At 32.4% G+C, this 26,572-nt stretch overlaps 3 protein-coding genes across 4 annotated transcripts; 1 reads left to right on the forward strand and 2 right to left on the reverse strand.

Annotated features, from left to right (window-relative positions):
- Positions 1-922: 922 nt before the first annotated feature.
- On the reverse strand, positions 923-10,994 carry LOC122535481 (pyruvate kinase-like). 2 transcript variants are annotated; one of them, XM_043667051.1, is made up of 8 exons: positions 10,843-10,991; positions 6,903-6,938; positions 4,290-4,634; positions 3,784-3,970; positions 2,890-3,411; positions 2,382-2,720; positions 2,109-2,265; positions 923-1,329 (listed from the first exon to the last, which is right to left on the reverse strand). In XM_043667051.1, the coding sequence occupies exons 2-8, from the start codon at positions 6,927-6,929 to the stop codon at positions 1,317-1,319; spliced, it is 1,590 nt and encodes a 529-aa protein (XP_043522986.1). In that variant the 5' UTR covers positions 6,930-6,938; positions 10,843-10,991; the 3' UTR covers positions 923-1,316. The 2 variants fall into 2 exon arrangements, with proteins under 2 accessions (XP_043522986.1, XP_043522985.1); XM_043667050.1 differs by lacking the exon at positions 6,903-6,938 and having other exon boundaries at positions 10,843-10,994.
- A 481-nt stretch (positions 10,995-11,475) lies between these two features.
- On the forward strand, positions 11,476-15,185 carry LOC122535480 (uncharacterized protein MAL13P1.304-like). The gene is made up of 3 exons (XM_043667049.1): positions 11,476-11,745; positions 12,258-12,357; positions 12,447-15,185. The coding sequence occupies exons 1-3, from the start codon at positions 11,672-11,674 to the stop codon at positions 14,991-14,993; spliced, it is 2,721 nt and encodes a 906-aa protein (XP_043522984.1). The 5' UTR covers positions 11,476-11,671; the 3' UTR covers positions 14,994-15,185.
- A 556-nt stretch (positions 15,186-15,741) lies between these two features.
- Positions 15,742-17,661, reverse strand: LOC122535482 (methyltransferase-like protein 7A). Its single transcript, XM_043667053.1, has 3 exons — positions 17,161-17,661; positions 16,633-16,892; positions 15,742-16,380 (listed from the first exon to the last, which is right to left on the reverse strand). The coding sequence occupies exons 1-3, from the start codon at positions 17,435-17,437 to the stop codon at positions 16,120-16,122; spliced, it is 798 nt and encodes a 265-aa protein (XP_043522988.1). The 5' UTR covers positions 17,438-17,661; the 3' UTR covers positions 15,742-16,119.
- Between the last annotated feature and the right edge of the window lie 8,911 nt (positions 17,662-26,572).

Raw genomic sequence — 26,572 nt, forward strand, 5'->3', positions numbered from 1 at the left:
TCTATAAACAAGTAATCATGGCAATAACATTTCCATAGTAATAAATAAACTATCAATTTACAATTTATAATGTCGATTTACAGGAATCGTACTTTTCGACAGGATGATTGTATAGATGGCGTTACTGTAGATTTTGGAGATATATCGGTCGCTACATTACCCCCCTCCAAGTCACTCGATCCATCAGAGCGAGTAGACGATACAAGTGTCTTACTATATGTTTGATGTTTGTCTTCATCATGTAATTCTATGTATACATCTCTATAAACAAGTAATCATGGCAATAACATTTCCATAGTAATAAATAAACTATCAATTTACAATTTATAATGTCGATTTACAGGAATCGTACTTTTCGACAGGATGATTGTATAGATGGCGCCACTGTAGATTTTGGAGATATATCGGTCGCTACATGATCGATACACGTGCTGTCATCTATCGGATTTTTCATTTTTATCGTTTTAGTTCCCGTCGAAGGTGAGAGGTGTGTAGATGGCAGCGTCGTCGAGACAAAGAGCGCAACATTATGTGACAAACACAACAATATATTTTAGTTCCACCGTTTCACCGCTACGCGACGTTTCGGTGTCCATGAATTGATTAAATTTTCATTTGCAAAAAAAAAAAACTAATTAAGGGGATTAATTTATGAACTTTCGCTACTGCATCTACATTTTTAGATCCTAAACTTTTTCCCTATATCTCGTTTGACTTATAAAACTTATAAAGAATAAAGATTTGAAGCTTCTACTCGAATAGTACCATTAATCAAATATGTATGACTTTTGACCTTTTTGCATAATTAATCTGCGTTCTACGTGAATGTATCTTAAAGCTGATGCGTTTAACTACATTTCATATTTATATATGTATATACAAATTAGGTATTGAATTTAGGATTATAAAGAATACACTAAAATAAAATAAATTTTTTTATTTATACTTTCTACAGTAATTAAAGAATAAAACATAGTGTTTCTCCTAGCAATAATCCAAGTTTCAATAATTTACTGTTTCAAATAATTATTGTACTTTATTGTTTAACAATGGATATTGTATATATGTATATATGTATATGTATAAAAATTAATATACACATGTAATTATACACATATATACAGTTCGGTGCGCTGTATTTTTGAACTTTTAATTGTAATGGCAATAATACTGCAGCTACTGGCATCTTCAGAGTGTTATCCTCCCAATAATGTTACTAAGGTTACCATACATCATAGTATAAGTTACATAAATATCGGATTTTCAAAATCTAGAATTATTTAGTATCTTCTGCTTCTTACAGTACCAGTAGACGTTTATTCAGCCGTGCTAAAAAAAAAAAAAATATACATATATATACATATATATACATATATATCAAAATTATGATGTTCGATAAGATGTTAAGATATTAAACTTGTGTGTTTAAACAGTGAGAATATAAAAATTAATTTGTTACAAATAAAAACATAGTTATCGCAGTTAACAACACAAAGATTAAGATATAAAAATAATATTTATCAGTAAATTATGTCAGTACTTTCACCACAGTATGTTCCAAACAATTTTTTAATCACCAAATCGCAATATTATATGGATAAAATATATCTTAATATTATTTTATAGAATAAATTTTAAATAATGCATACTTAAAATTATTACGTTTTAAGAACTAATTTAATTTTGCAATATTTAATTACAATAATTACATTGAAAACACTAGCACAAACTAAAATAAATTTATTTGCTTCGCTTTTGTAAAAATAATCAAATATATGACAATAACATATAACTATAAGGTAACATTCAATTACACAAAAACTATTAACAACGTCAAATATATAAAAGTTAATTGCAATTGGACATTAAGTATTTTCCTTCATTTAACAAACTTTGTTAAAAAAAATATAACAAATAAACTTTGTTAAAATAAACACATGGAATAACAAATCATATTTTTATAAAGCGCATGCATGGGAAGTCGACAAATGATATCAATGCACTGCATACATCAAACATGTAGAAACTACATGATATATTCATAGCTATCTGTTTGACTACGTATAGTAAATACTTCATATTCTCGAGGAACATCTATGTCTACATACATAATACGAAGTGTGTTCGTAAATCCTGAGCCTTGTTTCCATCCAGTGACTACTACAACTGAATCTCCAGACTGAATGAAATTACGGCTTTTACCAAATTTTAAACCAAACTGAACACGTACATCAACGTCTTTCACCCAATCAGCCAGTGGTGCTTCTATAATACGTAGGAAACAAACAAAAAGAATTATGAAATTTATTTTATGTGAAATATATCTGAGCTTAAATATGAACTTAATTTCAAAAGCTGTGATGTAATTTATATTTTATTACCTTCGTAATAAAGAGGCAAAATGCCACGGTAGAGGTGCGCTTGTCGCGCAATTTGATGGAATCTAGTTACTGCGATAATTGGACAACGTGGCCTGTACTTTGCAACCAAATGCGCAGAACGACCGCTAGTCGTAATTACTATAATAGCACTAGCTAAACATTTTACAGACGCTTCGACAGCAGCGATTCCAATAGCATGAGTAGCGTCAATTGGTGGCAACGCTTTGCTGGTAAGATCTTGGAAAATTTGTGTCTGCCAAATTGCAGCCTCTGCTTCTTTACAGATATTAGCCATTGTGCGCACACATTCCAATGGATAATCTCCTTTGGCAGTTTCACCTATCGAAGCGATAAATATTGTTACGTTAATATTTATTAACATATAAAACAATTCGTTTTCGATATCGAGATGTATTAATTAATTGAGAAATTTCTTGTGAATTAACAATATAATTTGTACCTAATAACACGACATATATATAAATTAATAATATAACATAATTTATACCTGATAACATGACACAATCTGCACCATCGAGTATAGCGTTAGCTACATCTGATGTTTCAGCTCTAGTTGCACGTGGTTTCTTCACCATAGACTCGAGCATTTGCGTAGCACAGATCACCGGTTTTCCAACTTTATTACATCTACTGATCATACATTTCTGTGCCAAAAATACCTTCTCCGGTGGTATTTCAATACCAAGATCACCACGTGCTACCATAATACCGTCGGAAGCCTCGATAATCTCATCGAGATTTGTCATTCCTTGTTGATTTTCAATTTTGGATATTATTTTAATGTCCTTTCCTTTTTCACCGAAGATTGAACGGATTTCCGCTAAAGCTTTGGCATCTCTTATAAATGATGCAAAGACCATGTCAACCTCTTGTTCAACGCCAAACTGCAAATCAGATTTGTCTTTTTCAGAAACGGCTGGCAAATCTACAGGAGAGCCAGGTAGATTGACACCTTTGCGAGAACCTAACATTCCACCGTTTTCAACGGTAGTCACAATCACGTCTGGATCTGAAATACATATATAGATAACATGAAAGGATTATCTTTGAATCCATTAAATTAATTCACATTATTTTTGTTCGAATTTGCTCAATTATATCCGCGTAGTATAATTTTTAACCAGTTTCAATTTTTTAACAGATCTTTACTAATGATCTTTACATTATATCTTTTTCATTCACGCAAATTATAACATTATATTAATTAATGACAGAAAACTCGAGGCTTATCGTTCATGCTCAGACTTCAGTGTTTCTTTGATAAACAATTAAAATTAACAAATTTTCAAAACTTGCATATTTTTTAAATACATACGAACATCAAAAATCTTTACTGAGTTTAATTTTTCAATTCAGAAGAATATAAAGAAATAATACGTACTGATCGCAGTAACTACAAGGGAAATCAAACCATCGTCAACGTAAACGCGACTTCCGACCTTCAACACCTTCGAAATATTTTCGTAATCTACGAAGACAATATTTGCATTGCCCTTTTCCATGTACGCCTTATCGGTACTTAATTTAAATGTCTGGTCTTTAACCAATTCGACTTCAGCAGATCCACCCTGAGAACATAATAAAAACAGTTAGATATAACGCTTTGAAATATTTCCAATTGCTCATTCAAGCTCACGCGATTTTCAAGCGTTTATTTAACACTAGAACTGAAGTATCGACAACTGAAGTATAAAATTCGCATCAAAGACATTAAAGTGAAAAAAATAGGAAAGCTTTGTGCACAAGCTTTTCAACAAAAATTATAAATTGGTCATTTTGACCACTTTGGGTAGCTTTTTAACAAAAATTATAAATTGGTCATTTTGACCACTTTGGGTAGTTCTAGTGTTAACACGTAAGAAACATACGAATGAACGAGTTACGTACGCCTTCCAAAAGTCCAGTACGGATTTCTGGACCTTTAGTATCGAGTGCAATCGCTACAGGAACGTTGATGCCAGTCCGGCTGGACAGATTCTTCTGCGCTTGGCGCACGTTGCTAATAGTCTCGGCGTGATACTCGTGAGATCCATGAGAAAAATTTAACCGGGCGATGTTCATGCCGGTTTCGATCATCTTTTCGAGTGTTTCGACGGACCTTGAGGCCGGACCGATTGTGCAAATAATTCCAGAAAGACGAACGAACGATGCATGGCTGTCAATGTCCAAGGCACACATATGATCTAACTGGCTTTGAGCGTACAAAGCTTGAGTGTTCGGCTTTCCAGCCATCTGCGAAAATATACGTTAACGATTAAATTTCATTCAAAACTCGAACGTTTAGTAATTTACCTCAAAAAGCACATATATAGGTGCCAATAGCACATACATATTTCTTAATTTGCAAGCAACTATTAATGAATTTATTAAACTTAAAACTATTTACATAAAATTAAGCGGAAAAATATATATCATTATTATTACTAATATCAGGATTAACGTTGAAATTAAAATAATTCAAAAGCATTTTGTAGGTATCGTGTCCTATTAGTCGCTCACGACATGGAACGTGTCAGAAGTAAACATAAATAACTGATGTGTACATTCGTGAAACTTAACACTGCTTATTACTTATTAGCAAGTTGTATTTTCTTGTGAGCACGGTAAGAGAATATGTTTCATGTCATCATGTTTTCAAGCGTATATTATAATTTTTGGTAAAATTCGAATCCTTCACTAGCAGGTAATCTCTTTACGTTCTTTAGATACGAAAATTGTAGGTGTTCGAATCGAAACAAGGAATTTTAAATTCCAACTACTATATAAAAGTCCTGCAACCTGATAAATACTCTTTTGTCCTTGATTTTTTTTAATTTACTCTCTCAAAGAGCATCGATTAATTTGTTTCCAGTTTTTGTCCTTGTATTTTGATATAGCTCTTTATAGACATATGTATGAAAATGTAGAACAGAATAAGCTTGTTACCTCGAAGTAAAATTCATAAGAAAACTTGTTCACCCCTAACTTGAATAATCACTGTCAAACAATAACCAAATAAATATATATTTCGTCATTGAATGTTGCATAAAATTAAACTCCTTTTGTCTGAACAAAGCTATCGTTTAATTCAAACTTGACTATTTACTTTGTTAGTGTTATATATTGTAAAAAAAAAAACTGAAAAGCTATCAATCAAAGGCGAATAATTAAGAAATGGCAAACAACGTTTAAGATATTCGCTTTTACAAAGATATAGCAATTTCTCCGCAGAAGTTGCATACCGAATCCGAAATATCCTTAAAAAATCCTTAATTTAAAACTAATCGATATCATCTCGCATCTCTTTACGTTTACGTGTTCGCTATTCTTTCCTAACTCGACTTTTTCAACAATAAATTTTGAATGTAGTATATATAGCAGCAAATGTATTAATAAATGTATGTACATTAAAAATTTGAATTTCTGCATCATGCAGAAATCTTACACAGTACGAGGGGAGGATTGATTCAATAAGGATAAATTTCGAGAACGTTTCTTATTAGTCATTCAGTGAAATACATAATTTATAGGAAAAACTGAAACACTTGAAAGAATATATTTTCTTTTGAACGAGAGAGGCGTCGTAAGTTGCTGTCACAAGTATATAAAATTAGTATCGAATGTATAAAAATTAATGAACATGTTCAACAGTCTATTTACATATGTGCATATGTAACAAATTAATCGATAGTGATAGCAAAAGTAACAAAATTGCTCGTGTGAACTAGTTTTACAAGATTCAATAGGCTTTAAGCGAGGAGACGTTTAAAAAAGTATCGAAATTCTAACGAATACATTAGGAAAAAAAAAAAAAAAAAACACACAAGTGCTAAAATTCATACTGTAAAAAATCATACAAAACCATGCAGAAACTAATTGCAAGTTAAAACAGTCGTTTTTTCTCTAATATACAATTGCTTATAGTTAAAACTTACAATAGCCAGTCCTAAATAATTGTCACACTCACTCAATTTTAAAAGTATTGCAAGTCAAGCGTAAAACAAATTAAATAACGAGGGAGATACGATGAAGCAAATGTAAAAAAAAAAAGACAGAAATATCATCAAATTATTGCCTCGAGTCAGATTTAAAAAATGAATGAATGTTTGCGAGTATTACGTTGCCTTTCGCAATCATGATAGATATCAACATACGTATGATGTACATGATCTTTAAATGACATTCTTTCAAAGCAGTTTCGACTTTCAATTTGGACTTTTCAACTGGATACAGATATCAATTATCGTGTCAATTTTTAAATCTATTACGAACGGTAAAAACGGAAGCGTATGCGCCTAGGTCCAAGTTCGATTCGAGCATTGAACTGTATCGTACTATTCGCAAACATTTGGCCTAGTGTATGTACGCAAAGTAATGATCTAATGTAACGATCAAATATACTACAATAATGTGAATGATGAAAAGAAGTTGAAGTCGAAAGGAAAAAAAAATCACAGCCACACACACAGTATAATCATTGTAAAACACACTGTGGTCCACTGCTTGATTACTCAAAGGTACCTTATCGTGGATGGTAACCCAGACCATTTTGGTAGGCTGCGCAAATAAAGAGTAGACAGGTATTAGTTGCAATACAGAATCGATGATTCCGAAACTACGTCCGACTGTATTCGTCGATGCATAAGGTGTGAACCGCTTATTCGGCAGGCAACGGAAGTGTCGCAACAAACGGAAGCAGACACGGGAATTGAACGCGTCCAATGGACGTCTTACAATTAGACGATGGCGGTGGTGCCAGTGCATACAGCAGGTGTACCGATACTTAAATGGCGACATCATCATTCTAATTCATTTATTCAAAATAATTACAATTTATTTCACGCCATCCACGTTCTATCGATATTTTATCGATAGTATCGCATTGATACCTGGTATCCATAAAGGTAGAAAAGAATGCTTGAATAGACAGTTATTACAGCGATTAGCAACAATAATTTATAATGAACATAATGCAATATTTATGTTGAGAATTGTTTTTTTTTAAATACGATTGACATTTTTTATAAATAAATTGCTAACCATGTGGGAAAGAAATATTAAAATCGAACTCGCTGACCCATTGATTAGATTAATTTGTGTGTTCATACCTATATCTACATGTGTACGTACACATGTGTGTGATGATAAAATATTTTTGAAAATTTAAATAAAATGGATAAAAATTGTTTATGTTGTATGACTCTATATGCTATACGTATTTATCGTGATGATTCCCGATAATAGATACAAAAATTTGTCTGTCGCATAGGTATGTATGTATGTATGTATGTATGCTATATATTATATACTTCACTTCTTAGGAATCTTAACAAAACCATAAACAGGTTTTGACACAACATGCGATTCGTACAATGTTCAGATAATACATAAACATCATTAACCTAATACATAACTATTAATCATACACAGTTAACTATCGAAACGTTTTTATGATTTAGAATATTAAATAAAAATTGATGTTAACATGTCGAGTAATTAGTCGAGTAACAAATGAACCATGAATTAATTAAGGCAAATTGATAGAAATAAAACGTGTACCTAATAAAGCTGTAAAAACTTTATCAGCTTTTAACGTATATGTATGTGTACGTATGCAAGTATATTATCCGTTTGCACTGATTGCCGCCATCGTCCGCAGATATTTCGAGTCTCTAATTAATTTTAGCAATTATACACTTTAGAAGTAAAAATAACAATATAGTAATATGTTTGATGACAAATATATATGTACATATACAGCAGACATATATATATATAAATTTTTTTTTTTGTTTTATTTCTATATCATTTCTGCAATATATCATATGTTATAAATGTAACAAACAAACATTCTTCAAGCTAGTTTAAGATAATTACCAAATTATTAAAATAATTGAAAAAGATAACTAATTATTATTGAAATGATTAAAAAATAAAGAAAGGAATGTTCTTTATACGACCATTAACAAATAAATTAATTGTATTAAATCACGTGTTCTTCAAAATCATTCAATATATTATTATCTAATCTAAATCATCTTTTCTATATTATAGAAGATATTAGAGAGCGGATATCGGCTTAAATCTTATACTTGTCATATATTATATTGGACAAATCTTATATTAAGTTAAGTAATATCATATATTGGATAATGTCAATATAGTAGGACAATAATAATGTCATATACTATATTAAGTTAAACTTTGGATCATTATCTTGTTACAAAACAGAATTCTGATTAAACAATTAAACATAGTCCAAACAGTATCACACAGTGGATTATAATACTTTCTTATCTAAAGATCCATCGATTTTTAGAATTTTTATTCTATATCTTCAAAGGAAAAGCATCTTCAAATGAAAATGAATCATTTGCCGTCTTCTATTGTAAAAATTGTATTACATGTACATATATTGTTTACGCTTCTTTTTCTTTTTTCTTTTTTATTTCATTTTTAGATCTTAAAAATTGTTTTCTGAATACTACTGGTAGTGATCGTTTTATTGTATTTAGGAACAAGAAAAAGTACCTAAATTTTTTTATCTTTTTTCACAAAATATAGTGTCAAAGTACTTTTATCTATATTTAAAAAAAAAAATATACAATGATTTCATTTATACAATGGTAACCGATAAAAATTTAAAAATATATATATTTTTTAAGCTTAGTTCTTTGTACTAATTCACTATTTTAAAAAATAGTAGCTTAAATAGTTTACAAAATTGAAAAGTAGATTTTAAAGAACCATATTTAATATAATTTTATATAATACATTAGCAGAGAAATTACTATAAAATATACTGTATTTATTTTTGTATTTAAATAATATGTAAATTCATCGCAAGAGTTAGTTAACGGTCAATAATTTTTCCAATACATACTATGTACACATCTGACCTAGCAGTTATCAATGAAGTCAAATTTAACTTCAAAAAATGATAAGATCATCACGTTACAGTGGCGTGTTACAAAAAAAATGCTACTGAAAAATCTCAAGTTCAACAATTTTAACGATTAACTTTATGAACTATTACGCAATCGTATCTTATGACGTAAAGATCCGCTATAATGCAGTGATTTACAAATGGTACGTGTACTACTTTTTTCTTTTTAAACGGAAGAAACATGTATAATAATCGTTATCATTTCGATTACACACATTTATTTTTCAAATTTTAAATTCGATATTTCACTTTTAAAATTTAATTATTTATGTATCAAGAGAATGCCAAATTAAACAAATAAACTATCAAGTTTTATACAATTTTATTAGGTTATCTAAATTTTTTATTAGCAAAATAATTTTTTAAATATCATAGCAATCAATATCATATCTGACTATATCATATTTTTTTGTTATTCATTCCTTAAAGCAAATTTTTCCACATAAAGTAAGTAATTTACTATTTTGGCATTTCTTGGAACTAGTTTTTTTTTATTCAAGTATAGAAATTGTTAAATTAAGTAAAAATGTAATACATTTCTGTCCATTTGTAACAAAATATATGTACTTTGTATTTATACTTTAATATGATTTTAGACTCATATTTTAATAATTTATATTCATGTAATAATCAATTACTTCCATGTTTATATGTATTATATGTATTTGACTTATAAATAAATTATTAATGGAGTCAATATTTCTACATAAGTGAAAAATATCATTTTCAAAATGATCTAAATAAAAAAGTTTAGATAACTAGAAATTTAATTAATGATTTAAAGAATCTAAAATTAAATCAAAGTATACAGATATTTTTTACAGAAGTTATACAAAATAGATTATATATATAAATATTTACTTGTTATTACTATGTTACTGTATGTTTATCTGTTATGATTATTATTTAATATATTACTTCCTACAAATACAGTTTAAATAACCAAATTGCAAACATTTGAGAATTGATCATCAAAAATATGTTTGCATATTCATATAAAAATTCATGAATATTATTATTAATATATTAATTTCTGTCATCATGTTTTGTAAAGTCAATTTAGAGTAATTTCATTGTTAGACTTATGAAAATATGAAAAATTATAGTACTAGAATTTGCTATTTAAGACAATGAAAGAATAAATCTGAAAAAGAATTTTATATGAGTATTATAAGCTGTAGGAAAGATTTCAAATAATTTTCTAGACAGGCACTGACAATGAGATTTTTTGCTATTGGAAACATTATTATTTCAAGGTCATATGGTGTTGATCGCTTCGCATATGTATATTCATCATAAAACTACGTATTTCCGAATAAAATAGTTTCATATTGTAATAAAATTCAAGTAAAAGTTAAATGAAGAATATATATAAAAATTAAGACTGCAACTGATACAACGTATTATAGTATAATACTCATACATTCTTAAGGTTATACCCATCAAAATGAAGCCGCAATTTGTATTGTTCTATGTATTACTTTATCAAACTACATAATTTATTCTAGTTGTTACCTTTCGAAATGCTTGCCAAACTAAATTTAAAGAGACAAAACCAACGACCAAATGAGACGTCCGTAAGATCCAAACCAACGCGTCCACAGCTTTCAAGAAACTGATGTTTGAAGGACACGAAAGGTCGCTAGTAGCTATTTCCCAGTGCGTCCATCTTATATTATCTCATCCTCTAGGCTGATTTCTAACACAAGAGACAGAACTTAGGCCACGAGAATTATTTTCACAATAATTTCTATTCTTCAATATTTAATATCTAGAAAAATTATGTCGATATAAGAAGAAATATATACTATGCATTTTTACTCAAGTTGTTTCATTATTAAAATTTTACATTGTGTATGTACAACATTGTGTAAATTATAAATTATTAAGTATCAATATTACGTACTAAACACATAAAATTATCAAATTTTTTATAAATTTAATTGTGCTCGTAATGACAATAAATTGAATAAGTCATTTTAGTAGTCATAAGCTGTGTAATCTTTATTATTTTAAAATGTGATCATTATGGAATCACTTATATTTCTATCTTTATGGTGAACAACAAAAAAGCATGTAAATTATAATGTAAGTAGGTACTATTCTACATCTTTTTTTATTTATTAAATATGTGTATATTACAGATTTGCATATCAGTGTTTTTACGTATATACAAATAATAATTAACAAATTATGTACTAAACTATTCGAACTCTTAATGTAATAGATGTCACTCTTAAATATATGACTATACAATACACGTGTTAGTTATATTCTATCAGTTAATCATGAAATTTAATATTTTTATATTGTTGTACATGACTTTCGAAGAAAAACCTACGCTATGGTAAATAAAGTAATTAAAAAGGTTTCTGGTGTCAATTCACTTTCATTATCTTATAATGATGTTATTGAAAGGTAAATTAAACATTGGAATAGGTTAATATTATGATTTGGCATGAGACACACACACACACATATATATATATATGATTAACCTAACAATAGTCAAAGATATAATATTAATAGTTTAGCTGTGAGTACCTACGTAATCTTTTATTGTTTTGTCAGTCAATTAGTATTTTATGTATATACTAGTAAATAAAAATGTAATTCTATACATAAATATTTATATCTATCAAATTGATTTAACATACATTGATTAATCAAAAGCAAAGAGGAAATCAAGAAGCAGCAAAAATTGAGAGAGTGTTTTAGCATTTTGTTAAAGATTATTATTCTTGGAAACATGCATCAATAGTGCATTAAATATACATGACAAATGAAATATAATATATGTTTATATTTTTTATGCATTATTTGTAATTTTTATATTATTTATATGTTTCTTTTGCATCCAATTTTTAAGTATTTTTAAGTATAATTTATCTATATATTATCTAAATATATATAATACATATATATTTCAGAATCACAGGTTCCAAGCGTGATTCATTTAAAATTCCTTCATCCATTATAAAAGATAGAGAAAAATTTTGGGATAAATTCTTTTTTAAATATTCAGAACAAGTATGTATAATTTGTATTCCTTTCTTTCAATATATACATATTTATAGCATCTCTCTTTTTATGATACTAATAATTATTATATGTTTTAGGAATTTAAGGAAACTGAATTGGATATTTTTACATTAAAACCTTGTAGAGAAGAAAGTCAGAAATCAATAGTGGAAACAAAGAAAGAGCTTGTGTGTAAACCATTAAGTGTAATACAATATTGGATAAATACAGGTTATCTACCCTACAAAATACTTTATATGAACAAGGACAAATTGGACGTTGGATTATTCACTGAAAAATCTGCAAGTTCATCGCATTCTAGGTCTTCTAGTAGCTCTGTTGATACTGCTGCTTATATTTTATCAAATATGAATGTAACTAACAAAGTAGAAACAATGGCTATTATAGAAGGAGCAAAAGATAATTCAGTAATAACTTCCCAGAATGCACAAGATATTGAAATAATACAAGATAAAATGCACAAAACCAATAATGAAAATATTATATTGAAGAATAATAATGGTAGTATTACATTGGAGAATAATGATAATATCATATCAAATCATATGCTTCAACGAAAGAATATAAATGTAGAAGAATATATAACAAAAGCACAAAGAAATTCAGATGACGATAACATAGATATATTGTCAGAAACAATTAATACAGATAATGAAACAACTAATAAATATAAATCTGATTATAATAAATTGTTGACAAACAAAATGTTAATGCATACATTTGATGATATTAATAGAAACTCTCATATTGAACAAAATGTGAAATTATCAAATGCTGAGGAACCTTACTCGATAAAAGAAAACCGTATGTGGGAAAATAGTTTTACAAAAATAGGACGAAAGAAATTGTACAGTGGTAGAGATTCACCTGTTGATCTTATTAGAACAGAAAGTAGTAGCAGAAGTACAATATCTATATCAAACCAAAGTTTACATCCTGCATTGGATTTTGGATGTAACTCAAAAAAATTTAAAATTTATAACAAAAGAAAAATGTATCATTCTGCCCCATTTCACAAATTAATTAATAACAGTCGACTTAGTGTTTCGTATTATGACAAACGTAAGAGACGTATAAAAAAAAGAAGTGAGCAAAAATTTAAAACTTCATTGACTAATGGTATAGAAAATACTGTTTCTACAAATCAAAACATTAAAGATAGTTCTGTGTTAAATCAATATTTGGTGAAAGGTAAGACTGATAAATGTGCAAATAGTTCTTTATATAAAAAACAAGCAAACAAACAAAAGAAATTTAATGAATCAATAAATTGTTTACAAGAAATGAATATTGAAAAATACCAGAAAACTAATAATACGACAAAAGAATGGGAAAATTTAAATCCATTAATTTGTTTGACACGATTATCAAACGATGATATTGCAAAATATAAAAAGTTAAAAAAGACAACAAATATTAACAATCTAGATACAATTCGATTACAAGAAGTTAATACTGAAAGGCATAAAAAATCAAATAAAATGACGAATATGAAACACTTAGTTGTCTATTTATCACGTTTGTCAAAACGCGATATTGAGAAATATAAAAAACCAAATAATAAATTAAATCTAAATCCAATAGTTCGTTTAAAACGATTATCAGAGCTCGAAATTCAGAAGTATACAAAATCTATTAACATAACGAAAAGTTTTGATAATTTAGATACAGTTACTTCATTAAATAGAATATTAAATAAAAGTGGAGCATTAAAATCTACCCAATTACAAAATGATAATGTAAATGATGTTAATCAACTTTTTTCCTCAAACATTATGAATTTAGTGACTGACGACACTACTAGCGAAAGTAGTGTTTTTATTTGTAAATGTGATAATATATCATTTGATGACTGTTCTGTAGATAATTTATCCATGTCTTCCAAAAGTAGTCTTCATTCTTATTCTACTAGTACAAAAAATCATATGTTAGAAATAGAAGAAAGATTTTACAATAAAAGAAAGAGATTAAATAGTGAAGTTCGTAACAAAAAAGTAGATACGTCAAAAGCATGTGTAAAAAAAGGAGTAAAAAGGATAAATAATGAAAAATCATTAAAACTTAATACCAGTAAGAATAATCTTAAGCGAAAGTATGCTACGAGAAATAGAAAATATACAAAAGTATATAGTATGGATAATTCTTTTAATAATAATTCAAAAACTTCAGATATAAATAAAGATGTACATCATACAAATGATATAGCATCATGTCCTGATGAACCAAGAATAGTTTTTGAAAATAATAATGCAAATGCAAACAAAAATAAGAAGAGACAGTACATCACGTTTTCATCTGATGAGGATGATGAATTCATAAAACTTGTACATTGTTCAGAAGATACACAAAAATCAAAACAAAGACAACAGCATAAAACACTAAATAAAAATTTTAATACAGTGGAAAAATTAGGGACTATTTTATCAAATCAATCATTTTCTGAGTCTCCAATTAAGGATACTAGATTTAAAAGAATGAATGAAAATTGTAATCAGAAATTAATTAAGGCACAAACTGAAATCAAAAATCAAACTAAATTATTACCTATAAACAAGAAAAGAAAATCTTTATGCTTTAGAACAAAAATCTTTGATTCTGATTCTGAATCATTGACAACATCATAACATTCATTTAATAATTTGTTTGTAGATAACGAATGAAACGTAGTAATTTAACAAATTATTATTTAAAAAGAAGAATCTCTTGAAATATTTTATTGAGTTAGAGTGGAACAGATTTTACACGTACAATTAGTCTGTATTATTTCTACCCGCGTCATTTTAAATTATAAATATTAAAAAAAAATAGAAAAGGGGGGAAAGTTGTAGAATATTTTATAACCAATGTAGCAGTAATGTGTATTAATTTTATATATTTATGACATGTATCTTTTTTCTTTTGTCTTTTATAAGAAAAATGCTGACTAGTAAGAAAACATGAAATATTTGAACAGCTCTATTAACTCTGTGGGGTTAGGGGCTTTAAAGTTGTCCAACATTTTTTAACCCTCCTAAAGATGTGTTTCAATTTTATTTAAAACATTAGTTGCATGGTGAGATTATTCATGCCCCACTCTGTAAAAAAGAATTTATTAAAATTTTTTTTCATTTTATATTTAATAATTGAAATAAACGTTTTTTTTTATATATTTTTTTATATTAAAAAAAATTTTCGTGCAGGTAGTTTTTTTCTTTTTAAATTGCGTGTTCCTAAGGGTTAAATAAAGATTCCAATTTTTAATACTAAATTTTTTTTATGTAGTGTCATAAGTTCAAAAGAAATAGACAATTCAAATATTTCAGTAATCGTGTAAAAACAAATTTATTGACAGAAATAATTTTGTATTTCTAATAAGAAATTATACAATTTAATTTAGTTAATTGATACTGTAATGAAAATATAGAATTGGAAAATATAGAAATATACTGCTTTCAATTTGTAAATTCCTATCCAGTGAGCAACAAAGTTCTAGTGTTTCTCATGATGTGATACATGTAACATATATCCAGCATTGTATAAGATTATATTTTACATATGTTTGTGTAAATAAATTAAACTTGTTTAAACACAGTGTACATATAGTTGCAAAAATTGAATTTAAGGATTTTTAGAATTTACTCTTTATTTTTTACTTTATATGTATGTATCTATATTAATATGTAGATGTTATTTTTTATATTTATATAAATCCTTATGTCTTTATATTTTATATGTATCTTTGTATTTATTTTCCTGTTTTATTAAATTTAACTATCGAATTGCCATGCCTAATACATGTTGCCTTGAAAGAATCAAATAAAAAGGATGAGATACGTAACCGTCGAGTGTAAATATATCCCACGTAATGTGGTTAAAACCAGCACTTTTAATATTTACAACAGGATCAATATCTAAGCGACAACCACCAAAAAATGATGGCCATATTTTTGTTTGTGATAAAATCTTTTGCAACCATCGTAGAAGTGTTCCTTCATTTTCAGGTATATGTTCTATGAATATATATTGACCACCCTACAACATACAACGTAAAGTACATCGTTAATTGTTATCTAATCTCATATTGTCACATGTATAGTTTTTGTATCTTACTGATGAAAGGAAAGTTAAACAAATAAATATCATCATCACCACCATTATATCAATAGTTAACACCATTTTAAATTTTAAATTTTACCGCGAAATATACTTGTAAGTATAGATTGCTGATTGTTAATAATGAAGACATAGGAATATCAGATTGAAAGAATAGATTAGTTATTTTACCGGTGCCAGCACTCTATGGATCTCTCGAAGCGTCGACTGCAACGATGTTACCGAACATAATGATCTTGTTGTTACAACCGCATCTACATATCCAGTAGGTACCTCTCTCAGACAGCTACCATCACCAACTATTAAACGTTCAATAATGATATGTGAGAATTGCCAAGAACGATTTCCTTTTGTTAGATACTCGGGTAATCTCCGATTTCGGTCAACACCAATCAAACGTGTACTGTCTGGATAAAATTGTATATTTTCACCTGTAAGATTGATACATGTATTTTTTAATCATGTGCCTTAATCGCACAGATACATACATCTATAGAAGGGAAAGGTTACCACGATCTGATTTTATCTTTTTTTTTTTTTTTTTTTTTTTTAATTATAAAAATTTTTTTTTTCATCTTTTTTTTTTTTTTTTTTTTTTTTGTTTAAATGTTACATATAAAAGACAAAATAAATATGTATTTCAGATACGTTACATCCGCAACACTATTGATAATGTATATACATACGTGGAATGCACACCCGTTTTAATACCAATCTCAAGGAGACGTATGCAGCCCATAGATCGTAATACTTTGTCGCCTGAAACAACGTGTTGCAACGATTTGAATAAGAATTTCTTGTATGGTATCATGAGTTCGGCACACTCCACTTCGAATCCGGTCAAGTAAGCTTTGTAAATGCACTTCTTCAAGTCCGACCATTTTCGTGATATTAAAATCACGACGATAACAAAAACAAACAATAACAATCCATAACTTGTAATCGCATCGCGTATCCATAAATCGTTGTTGCTCATTTTTTTGTTCTCTACGAAATACACCAGTAAAAATCTTCAATCTTCCTTACTGCAGAGTCTCGACGATCGAACGATTGTCGATAATTGAGTAATAAGATCGAATATCAACACTTTTTTGACAGAATTTGTTTTTCTTACACTCGTTATGTAAACTTCTTCCATCGATTTCGAACGTATTATATTTTAGAAGACAGCTAGTGTTCATTAAAATGAAGTAAATATCGTTTGCTAATCGCATACGATAAGATAAGCATTACAGCTATATTTTCTGAATGAGTAGTACGTCATATTTCAAAGAATATAATTAAATAATTATCCTATAGAAGTATTAGTAAGTAGATTCTGTGCTGATGGATGTTATCATTTTTGATTTTATTTAACAAGCAATTATTATATTCGCCATATGGCTCGCCATAAAAGATCCAAGAGAAGAAGAAAGAAAGGAAAGGTGGAAGAGGAAGAACGGCGCGTATGTGCGCGCGTGTGTATGCGTGTTGAAAATTTTACGGAAGAGAACACGACTCGGTTGGTAGAACGGTAGAGGAAGAGGGGAAACAATGGTCTCACGTTTTCGAAATGCGAGAAAGAGCGTACAAGTTAACAAAGGGGAAACAGCGAGCGCAGCGGGCAAAAAGAAAAACGCTCGAAACGAACATATCGACGCTAGGGGAGCATGATTCTTTGTCACTCGAGTTTTAAGAGTGACCACAAACAAAACGGGTTCGATCAATTTAGTCCCTCGAGCGAGTGCGTGCATTCGTTTGCCTCTTGCTCGTGCTCTTACGTGAACGTACACGCACCATACATTTATCCTCTCGTTTCACATGCACGAAATTCGAAATTTGTTCGATTCAGGAGCATTTCGCCAGCTCTAGAGAGGCGTTTTGTTGTTGGCATTGGGGCGGAGAGGAGGCCGACCGTTTTCGTAATGGCTCGTTGATTCGAGAGAAAAAAAAAAAAATCATACATACATACGTCCTTCTTTCTTCATCATTTGCCGTTTTGATTTTCTCCAACTAAGTGCTCGTCGCGATTCTGTTCTGTTTCTAAATATTCCACTCGTAAAAAAAACGAGTCGAGCGATACCTATCGTACGAAAATACACTCGAATTTCAAGGCAATTTTCAACCATATTGTGCCTTTAAAGATCCTCAAAAAATACTTAATGATAGGTACTAATGGAGCTTTTAAAAATAAACTGATAATAGGTATTATATCCATAAGAAATAATAAAGTCGTATGTATGTAGATATTTATCCGCTTGTAATTTGAGAATTAAAACAGAAAATGAATATTTCTATTAAAAAAGATGATCGTTATATTTTTCTTCTTACGATAAACTCGTACTATTGTTCTTTTTGGATCAAATTACGTTAAATTGCTAACGCAATTGCATCGTCGATAGAAATAAAAAAAAGTAGTTTTAAAAATATATAATTTAAATTTCTTTTTATTTTACCCGACGGAATTAATTTGTTGTCTATTCGATTCGAAAGTTTTGGCATTTCTGTCTCGCCGTTCTTTTCATCCCGCTTTCCGTCATTCAAGAACGCCCGAAGGCTCGTCAGCAAATTTAAGTTGGACACGTACAAGCACGTGAACAGTTCTTCGAGTACTTGGACGGCTTATTGGTGAGCACGAAGCGAGCGGCCTACCTATCTGTTTGATCTTTCGAGAGTGAAAAATATTTAAATGCTGCCGTTGCCATTTTATATTTCACGCACTTGTGCGCGTCACCTGCGCCTCTTGTGACTTTTCTTTCGCCGAAATAAGCCGAAATGTATGATGAACTGCCGTTTGTTGATTTGTTTTATTTAAAACATAATACTAGAAGGAAACGTGATGATTACGAATCGATACGAGAGAAGATCGAACAGTCCTGTTTATTTAGACCTTCTGATTATAATCTGTCGCGAAAATTTGACAGATATTATATAGATACTAAATGAGCGTGAAAGTGCCTCGAGTATTTCTACTTCTTACAACAAAAACTTACAACAAAACAAACACTTTGCTCCTTGTAACAAAAAAAGAACTCTGTATAATATGTAATATATTCAACGCAGAAGGAATTCAACTTCAGCGAAACACGACGCGGCGTCGCGCCGCGCCGCGCCGCGCCTCGCCGTGCCGCGCCGTGCCGTGAGGCATACAAGACGTACTTGAGAAGAAGCTCTTTTTTTCAAGTGTCGCCACGGCAGCGAAGTCGACGGCATTGTCTCCATTGTTGGCGAATCGTAATCAATATTTTCACAATATGGTGCCATTGTGCTTAGCAAAAGCGAGGTGCAAGGGTTCTTTGTATCCTCTGCGGAGCTTTTATTTCTCAGTATCATCACAGATCATTGTTTAACAAGTACAGCAAAGTAACGTAAAATATAGAGCTGAAACGTTAGCTTAAAGAGTTGGCAAAGACGAAATATTTGGAATGACGAGATTTTTCAAACAATCATAGATAAATTCGATTTGGCATGTTGGTTCGATTTTACGTGGCTCTTTTGGTAATGCAGCTTTAGAAATGCAGAACCATGGGGCGCCTATCGACGAGCAATCCGTCGTACGTTGCCTACCTGTTTCCATATGAAATCTCGACCTGACGTCGTTTCGAATTGAAAAATTTAAAATTTGACCTTCGAATCGAGATTGTACCGATACATGTATGGTATCTGTGTATCCGCGTTAAAGTTTGAATATATTGATTGTAAAATATAAAGTATCCAAGTGCTTTTTATAGTTCTATAAAATCACGATAAACTTAATCATTTCTAATATTAACTTTCTTTACAGGGTAGTAAATTAAGCTTTCACTATATAAATTACTGTTGTTACGTTACAGAATGCTTGCACTATTGGAGCATTAGCTAAATTCTGAAGGAAGATACGCCTAACTTTACAGCGAAGGGAAACCTTTTCGGTTCAAGGTACATAGTTAAGTATCCTGAAACATCGGAATTGTATTTATATGCAGATAAGCAAGTACCTGGTGCTCGTAAAATAATAAATACAGTGACTAATTGTTAGAGTAGTAGACAATACGCATCAAACAAATGTATGGTGGAAACAGATCGAGCAGAAGAATGCCGCGAAAGTGACGGACTGTGCTCTTGATTTGTAGAACAAGTGCTCATTTCCGAGGTTACGGCAACGGCAACACGCTGTCACGAGGACATGGCCTCCCTCTCTTTCTTCTTCCTCTTCCTCTCGATCATAGGATTTCGCCTGCATTTCAGGTATTTTCTTTTCTGTCAAAGTAGATAGTAATTCGTACTATTTTTTATACTTATCAGATGCAAATATTTTCACAAGTGCCTATTTCTGTACATTTACATGAAAAATAAAAAGAATTATTCATTGGCAATCGTTACAATTGTACGTTATAGCAAGCGTGTGTTATATATGAAAGTACGAGTGCATATACATATAATTTACATCGTTTTAATGCAGACACACGTTCGTTTACAACGCTTAAACGTTCCATTTGATACACCCACCACCGGTTGTATCTGTTTTACGTAACAAACGATAAGGGAAAGAAACGGGAACAGAAGCGTTCTGTTTCCCAACAGAAGGAAAGATTTGGAAAGGAAATATTTATGGAGCGAAGGCAGAGGAGGGAGGGCGGTGTAAGTTGGATGTGGTGGTGGTGAGTATATACATACGTGTGTGTGGAAGTGAGAGTACGTACGAGATTCGAACAGGGATCTTTTCCCCGAAAGATCGGTGTCGGCAAAGGAGAACGACAGAAGTTGGAGTGGAGACCGAGGGCTCGTCGGTTCTCTCTGTAGTTGGATCGTGGGCGGAGCGTCGCGGTGCGCGGCGTCGTGTGTGAAGCAGAAATTGTCAATGGAAGGTATTGTTGGGACGCCGGTGCGTGGCGGGAAATAATAAATGGCCGAAGAACTGCCATGCTTTCGCCCTGTAAAAACCTACGATATCGGGCAACACCCTCTTTCTTTTTCCACTCTCCCCTACGGCACTGTTAATGCGCAAATTCTTTGCACCAACGCGATCTGAGCCTTCCTTCTTCCTCGTCGACCAGCCTACCGACACCTCGTCTTCATCAAAATGGAATCTATTCAACGGCTCGCCCGATTTTCCATCAAGTTCAACCCTTGATGCGTCTATCACGTTTCCGGGTTTTCACCGACACACGACACCCATCGTTCCTTTCTTTTTTTCTTTCTCCTTTTTCTTCCCTTTCTCTTCTTGCCGAAACTCGTTCTTGTCGCCTCTTCTTCTTCCACTCTTCTGCTTGTTATCCGGTTAGAATACTTTTCGAATCAGGTAACTTTTTATATTCAATGGCAGACGGAAACATTCTATTCTTTGTTTCGATTCGTTTCACGCGTTGACAGATAGATTGCAGCGGTTGTTGAGACTTTTCTTGGTATTCGTACGTAGTACGGTTAGCATTTCCAAGGAGTTAGATGATGGGACATTAGTGTTTTACGACACTGCATTATTCGCGTCGTCACGGGCGTCACTCAGAATCTCTTTCTATCTGTAGCAGCTTGGAACGCGCGACGTTCCACTCCGGCGGGAGAACTATACGACTTTGGGGAGGGGGGGGGGGGGGGGGGGGGAAATGCGTCTTTGTCGTTTAGTCGAGATGACTATTGATCCAGACTGGCATTGTTCCCATTCCCGAACGTCCGAAAGGGATCGGCAGGAAACTGCATTGCTTCCACGCGGCGAGTCTTCCTTTTTCACTCCGTGTCTCCGTAGATCCGGCACGTTTAACCGTGACGCAATGAACATCAGCAATTTACAACCGTACTTCTCGACCGCCCGCCGCTCTCTTCCAACATTTTCCAACAACGTTTGCTTTCCAAGCTTGCGACTTGCTAGTCATCGATATTTTTCTCCTCTCGTCGTTGGGCCTTATTATTGCCGACAGACGTGAGACTCTACAAAATAAAAAATGGTCGCTGAGATTATTCAAACTTTAAGCAAGTTGCTTGCCGGATGCAAACAAATTCGTGTGATTACAAGTGAAAAGACAGTGACAGTCAAGTCCTATAGTCGATAAATCAAATTCGAAAGAAGTATTTTCTTTTTTTTTTTTTTTTTTTTTTCGTTCCATTCTCGGCGGCGTGTCCTTTCATCGTTGCCGCGGACTTTTTCGCCGAAATCAGCAACAGCAACAACCGCCATCGGTGTCGCTCGGTTTTGTTAGAAGCATCTGGATCTAACATAAAGGCCCACCACCGCAAACAAAAGGTCTCACAAATCGACAGCCCCGCCCTCAAGAAGAAAGAAGTCAGGGGCCGACGCCGACAATACTCTGGCATGTTTTTCAATATTTAGTCATCATGACTTTTCGTCGGCCCTTTCGGCCGAAATCTCCGAGTCGAATTGGAAACTAGATAATTCAATTAGAGAGCAGCTGCCGCCGCAGCGCTATACGCGCAGGTAGAACCCACCTCGGGATTATAGGGAGACCGTGGAGACGCGAGGAGATGAAAAGAGGACACCGGAGGCACCCTTCGTTTCGCGCTCTCGCCCAAACCCGTGATATCTTTATTTGCGCTTTGCCGCTCTCTTTCTGCGTCGTGCCCATCTCTCTCTCTTTTTTGCCTTATCGAAAGAGAAAACAACCACCAACCTGTAATTAGGAACCTCTCCTGTCTTCACGCAACGAATTCACCTTTAGACTTTGTCGCGAAATTTGATAAAGACTCTGAAAGTTGTGACACACAGGAATACGAAACGAAAGGATTTTCAGATTCAAATTGTTGTTAGAAACATGCAGAAGAACTGTTTTAGTGTCTACGTACACGATGGTTGGATAAATGAGAAAAAGAGAATAAAATTTGTTTAAAAATTTTTGTAGGTATCATTCAGAATGTACTTTAAATGTTAAACGAAGAAGCTGGATTTGTTGTAAAATTCAACGTCTCAGTTTCCTGCAAGAAACTCCCCTCTTCGTCTTAGCTAGACACAAAAGGTAAGACAGATCGACCCATAAGAACGGAGGAGACTTGTAAGAGGGCGATTATGCACGCAATAAATAGATTATCGGTGATGGAGACTCCTGCGGTGGGTGACGAATTTTTTTGAATACTCGTCGAAAATTCGTCTAAAAGAGGTATAGCTCAGAGGGTAGGATCCAACCATATTCTGAAAAAAAAAAAAAAAAAAAAAAATGCGAGAGAAATGTGTCGAAGGAAAAGTCTACAGAAGTCTTCTTTCCGAGACAGTCACGGTGAATTTTTAAAATTAGTCGCATCTGATACTTTTTCTTCAAAGACATTAGTTCGTCTAAAGGTAAGTTATCTATAGACAATGAAACAAACGTACGCTTTTGATGAGCGAATTGTTGCAAACAACAGGTACCTACTTGTACATGATAGATGTACCAACTACCTATTAGATAAAATTTTTACTCCCTTGTTAATGACAGTTTGACAAAAGAGATTGATTTGATTAAAGAATTTATGAAAAGAATTTACTCTTTAATTAATTAATGCAGATATGTACATATGTATACGTATAGGTATCTAGATCAAAAATATTGCATTTCTTGTTATTTACATTATTCTCTGCAATTACGTACACATTTACGTTTCTTTTTCGTCAAAGTTAGAATTACAGAGCGAAGCATCGCACGAGTCTGAAAACGCGACACGACTCGGTCGGAAATTAATTGACAATGCACGCATCGGAATAGAATGGAGAAGAAAGGGAGAAGAAGTGTCGATAGCCGTGTGGTTCGATGAAAAGGAAATTTTTCAAGGAGAAATAATTTGGATTTATCGAAACGATAGCAGGATGCGCTCGGCAAAAGAGGAGAGCTGCCAGGTGTGAACCCCCCCGACCAGCCCCGACCTAATGGAGCTACAAATCAATGGCACGATGGGCCATCATTACTTTTGCTAATACAACGTGTTTACCACACAGAAACCGAACGGCAAAGCTTTCCCGCCACCACGAAGGGCAGACACTGATCCACCTCTCATCCCTTACGCTCAATCGCTTGTATTGTACGCCCTATCGTGTACCGCGTGTCTGCAGAACAAAAATCATTTGGCGCTTTCTATTTGCTCTCTCATGCTAATCGAAACGAGACCGAGGCTGACCCCTGTTTTTCAAAACGTATCCGTCTACTTGTGCATCCATGGATATGTGTATCCATAAATACGTGAATATATATCCAAGTACGTACACCGTTCGTCTATGGCCATATACGGCCGCGTATGTAGATAAATTCATATCTCAGCACGCATTAGAAAGAAATTCGTTCGACAAGTTAAGTTACGATTTACGAGGGTGGTTACTGTCATAAATAATTTTTGACAAAACTTTCTATAAACTTGTAATCGATCGTCTATAAAATACACGAATATTTTACCCGTTACTTGTCGAATCTAAGCGACATCAGACAACGATAAATTGACAGAGGCGATGACAAGGTTTTTTCATCTCGGCTTTGCGAGTATTATAGAATTTGACAATAACCTCGGGGGACTACTGTGTTATTATCTATTGATATAGATGTATAGGTACACGCGTGATCTTTTCTTCTGTTCGCGCAATGCGTCCCGTAGAGCTTACAACTTACAACGTGACTTGTAACGTTTATTGCTATTGGATGTGTTGTGGACGTGCTCACGGTTACGGCTCTATTATGGTCCACGCCACGAAAAGGAGAAACTGGTCTTTCAGTCGCCGCATCCCGCGCCATAAAGCGCTACATATGTAAGGTTGTCCATGTGCTTTATACATCTCTCGTTACTATCCTCTTTCATCTTTCACGGCAGCCAAGAATCCGAACACCCACCGTGTGATTAATGAGGCGTTTATGGATCGTTAAAATCGCCCAGCGGTGATTTACACTTTTGTCTCGACCTGATTATAACACTAATTTTTTAATCTCCTTCTGCCAGTGATATTAACGCCAAGGTCAATGATGATTTTATCGACTCGATTAATTCGTTTAATCCAAAGCTGAATGTTGAAACTTATAAAGTTTCAAATTTTTATCATAGTTGAATCATTTGCCTGCGTGCACGTACATACATACGTAGATAGCTATATAATACATACATACCTAATTGAAAAGTTTACACGGGCAAGAAAGTTTCACACGGAAACGACAGAGACATTGAACAGGCTACAGTTCGATGGGCCGCCTAGATTTTTAGTATAGACGCGTCATTCACGGGTTGGGTGAACTTTGAACAAGCAACAAACAAGCAAACAAAGAGAAGCAGCACGATTGTTATGTCACAGTAACGGTACAATGCCGATGACAATTATATCCAACAATAAGGCTATCCTACACTACCGCTTTATAAATTAGTCGCTCAGGATCCTATGACGAATCCTGGGGGACGCGTTCGCACGTCATTCCTAGTTACCAGGACAATAGCATCAAAATGCTGTCATATGAAACCTCGTTGATCTCTGATCGGCTTTGCCAACAGTTTTACCACTACCATTCGTCCTTGTAACCGTTTTTTTTTTTTCTTTTTCTCCCTTTTCTGTTTCTTTTTTTCCTTTTTTTATTTTCGTAGAAATTATCCCCCCACCACCACCACCACCACCATCATCATCTATATTCAACGTCGAATGCTATCGTTGTTAAATCAGCGTGTTAAATGGAACATTGTGTAGCCATTTACTCGTGAATACGTCGGCGATACATCGGATATTTGGCATTTGGTGGTCGTTCGACAATGATCTTCACCTTGGAGAGCGAAAACCTACGTAATCCTGGCTCGGGATAATCTGACTTCAATGGAGCGACGCGATACCAATCCGAAAGTATGAATGCGCACTACTTTAGCATGCTCTTGGAGGCACTTGGAGAAGCACTCTCCCGCGTATCTCTTCCTCTTTTACGGTACCTAATTTATATATATATGTATAGGTATGCTTCAGTTTAGGATTACGAGGATGAAAGAAAGAAAAAAAAAAAAAAAAAAAAAAAAAAAAAAAAAGGAAAGAAGAGAAAAACACTTGGATTACAAGGGATTTCCTTCTATTAACGCGGAAATGAGATTAGTCTCAAAGTAGTTCGAGACTTTTGCACGATGTCCAGATTTCCACACATAGTTTATCGAGATGGAAAACAGGGTTTTTGAAGCGAGTTAAGTAGCTGCATGATTCACAAAAGCGAATCTTTCGTGTCGC

Source organism: Frieseomelitta varia, unplaced genomic scaffold (assembly GCF_011392965.1).
Source record: "Frieseomelitta varia isolate USP_RPSP 00005682 unplaced genomic scaffold, Fvar_1.2 scaffold_728, whole genome shotgun sequence".
NCBI classification, from domain to species: domain Eukaryota; kingdom Metazoa; phylum Arthropoda; class Insecta; order Hymenoptera; family Apidae; genus Frieseomelitta; species Frieseomelitta varia.

Bases quoted from the DNA above. Each gene is read 5' to 3' on its own strand.
- LOC122535481 (XM_043667051.1), bottom strand. From the start codon at position 6,929: ATGGTCTGGGTTACCATCCACGATAAG. The intron at 3,412-3,783 runs GTACGTATTATT...TATGTATTTCAG, and splicing joins CCTTGTAGTTACTGCGATCA to ATCCAGACGTGATTGTGACT. The intron at 2,721-2,889 runs GTATAAATTATG...TCGCTTCGATAG, and splicing joins AGATTGTGTCATGTTATCAG to GTGAAACTGCCAAAGGAGAT.
- LOC122535480 (XM_043667049.1), top strand. From the start codon at position 11,672: ATGGTAAATAAAGTAATTAAAAAGGTTTCTGGTGTCAATTCACTTTCA. The intron at 11,746-12,257 runs GTAAATTAAACA...TATATATTTCAG, and splicing joins TATAATGATGTTATTGAAAG to AATCACAGGTTCCAAGCGTG. The intron at 12,358-12,446 runs GTATGTATAATT...TATATGTTTTAG, and splicing joins TTTTTAAATATTCAGAACAA to GAATTTAAGGAAACTGAATT.
- LOC122535482 (XM_043667053.1), bottom strand. From the start codon at position 17,437: ATGAGCAACAACGATTTATGGATACGCGATGCGATTACAAGTTATGGA. The intron at 16,893-17,160 runs GTGTGCATTCCA...TCAATCTTACAG, and splicing joins TGAGATTGGTATTAAAACGG to GTGAAAATATACAATTTTAT. The intron at 16,381-16,632 runs GTAAAATAACTA...TGTATGTTGTAG, and splicing joins TCCATAGAGTGCTGGCACCG to GGTGGTCAATATATATTCAT.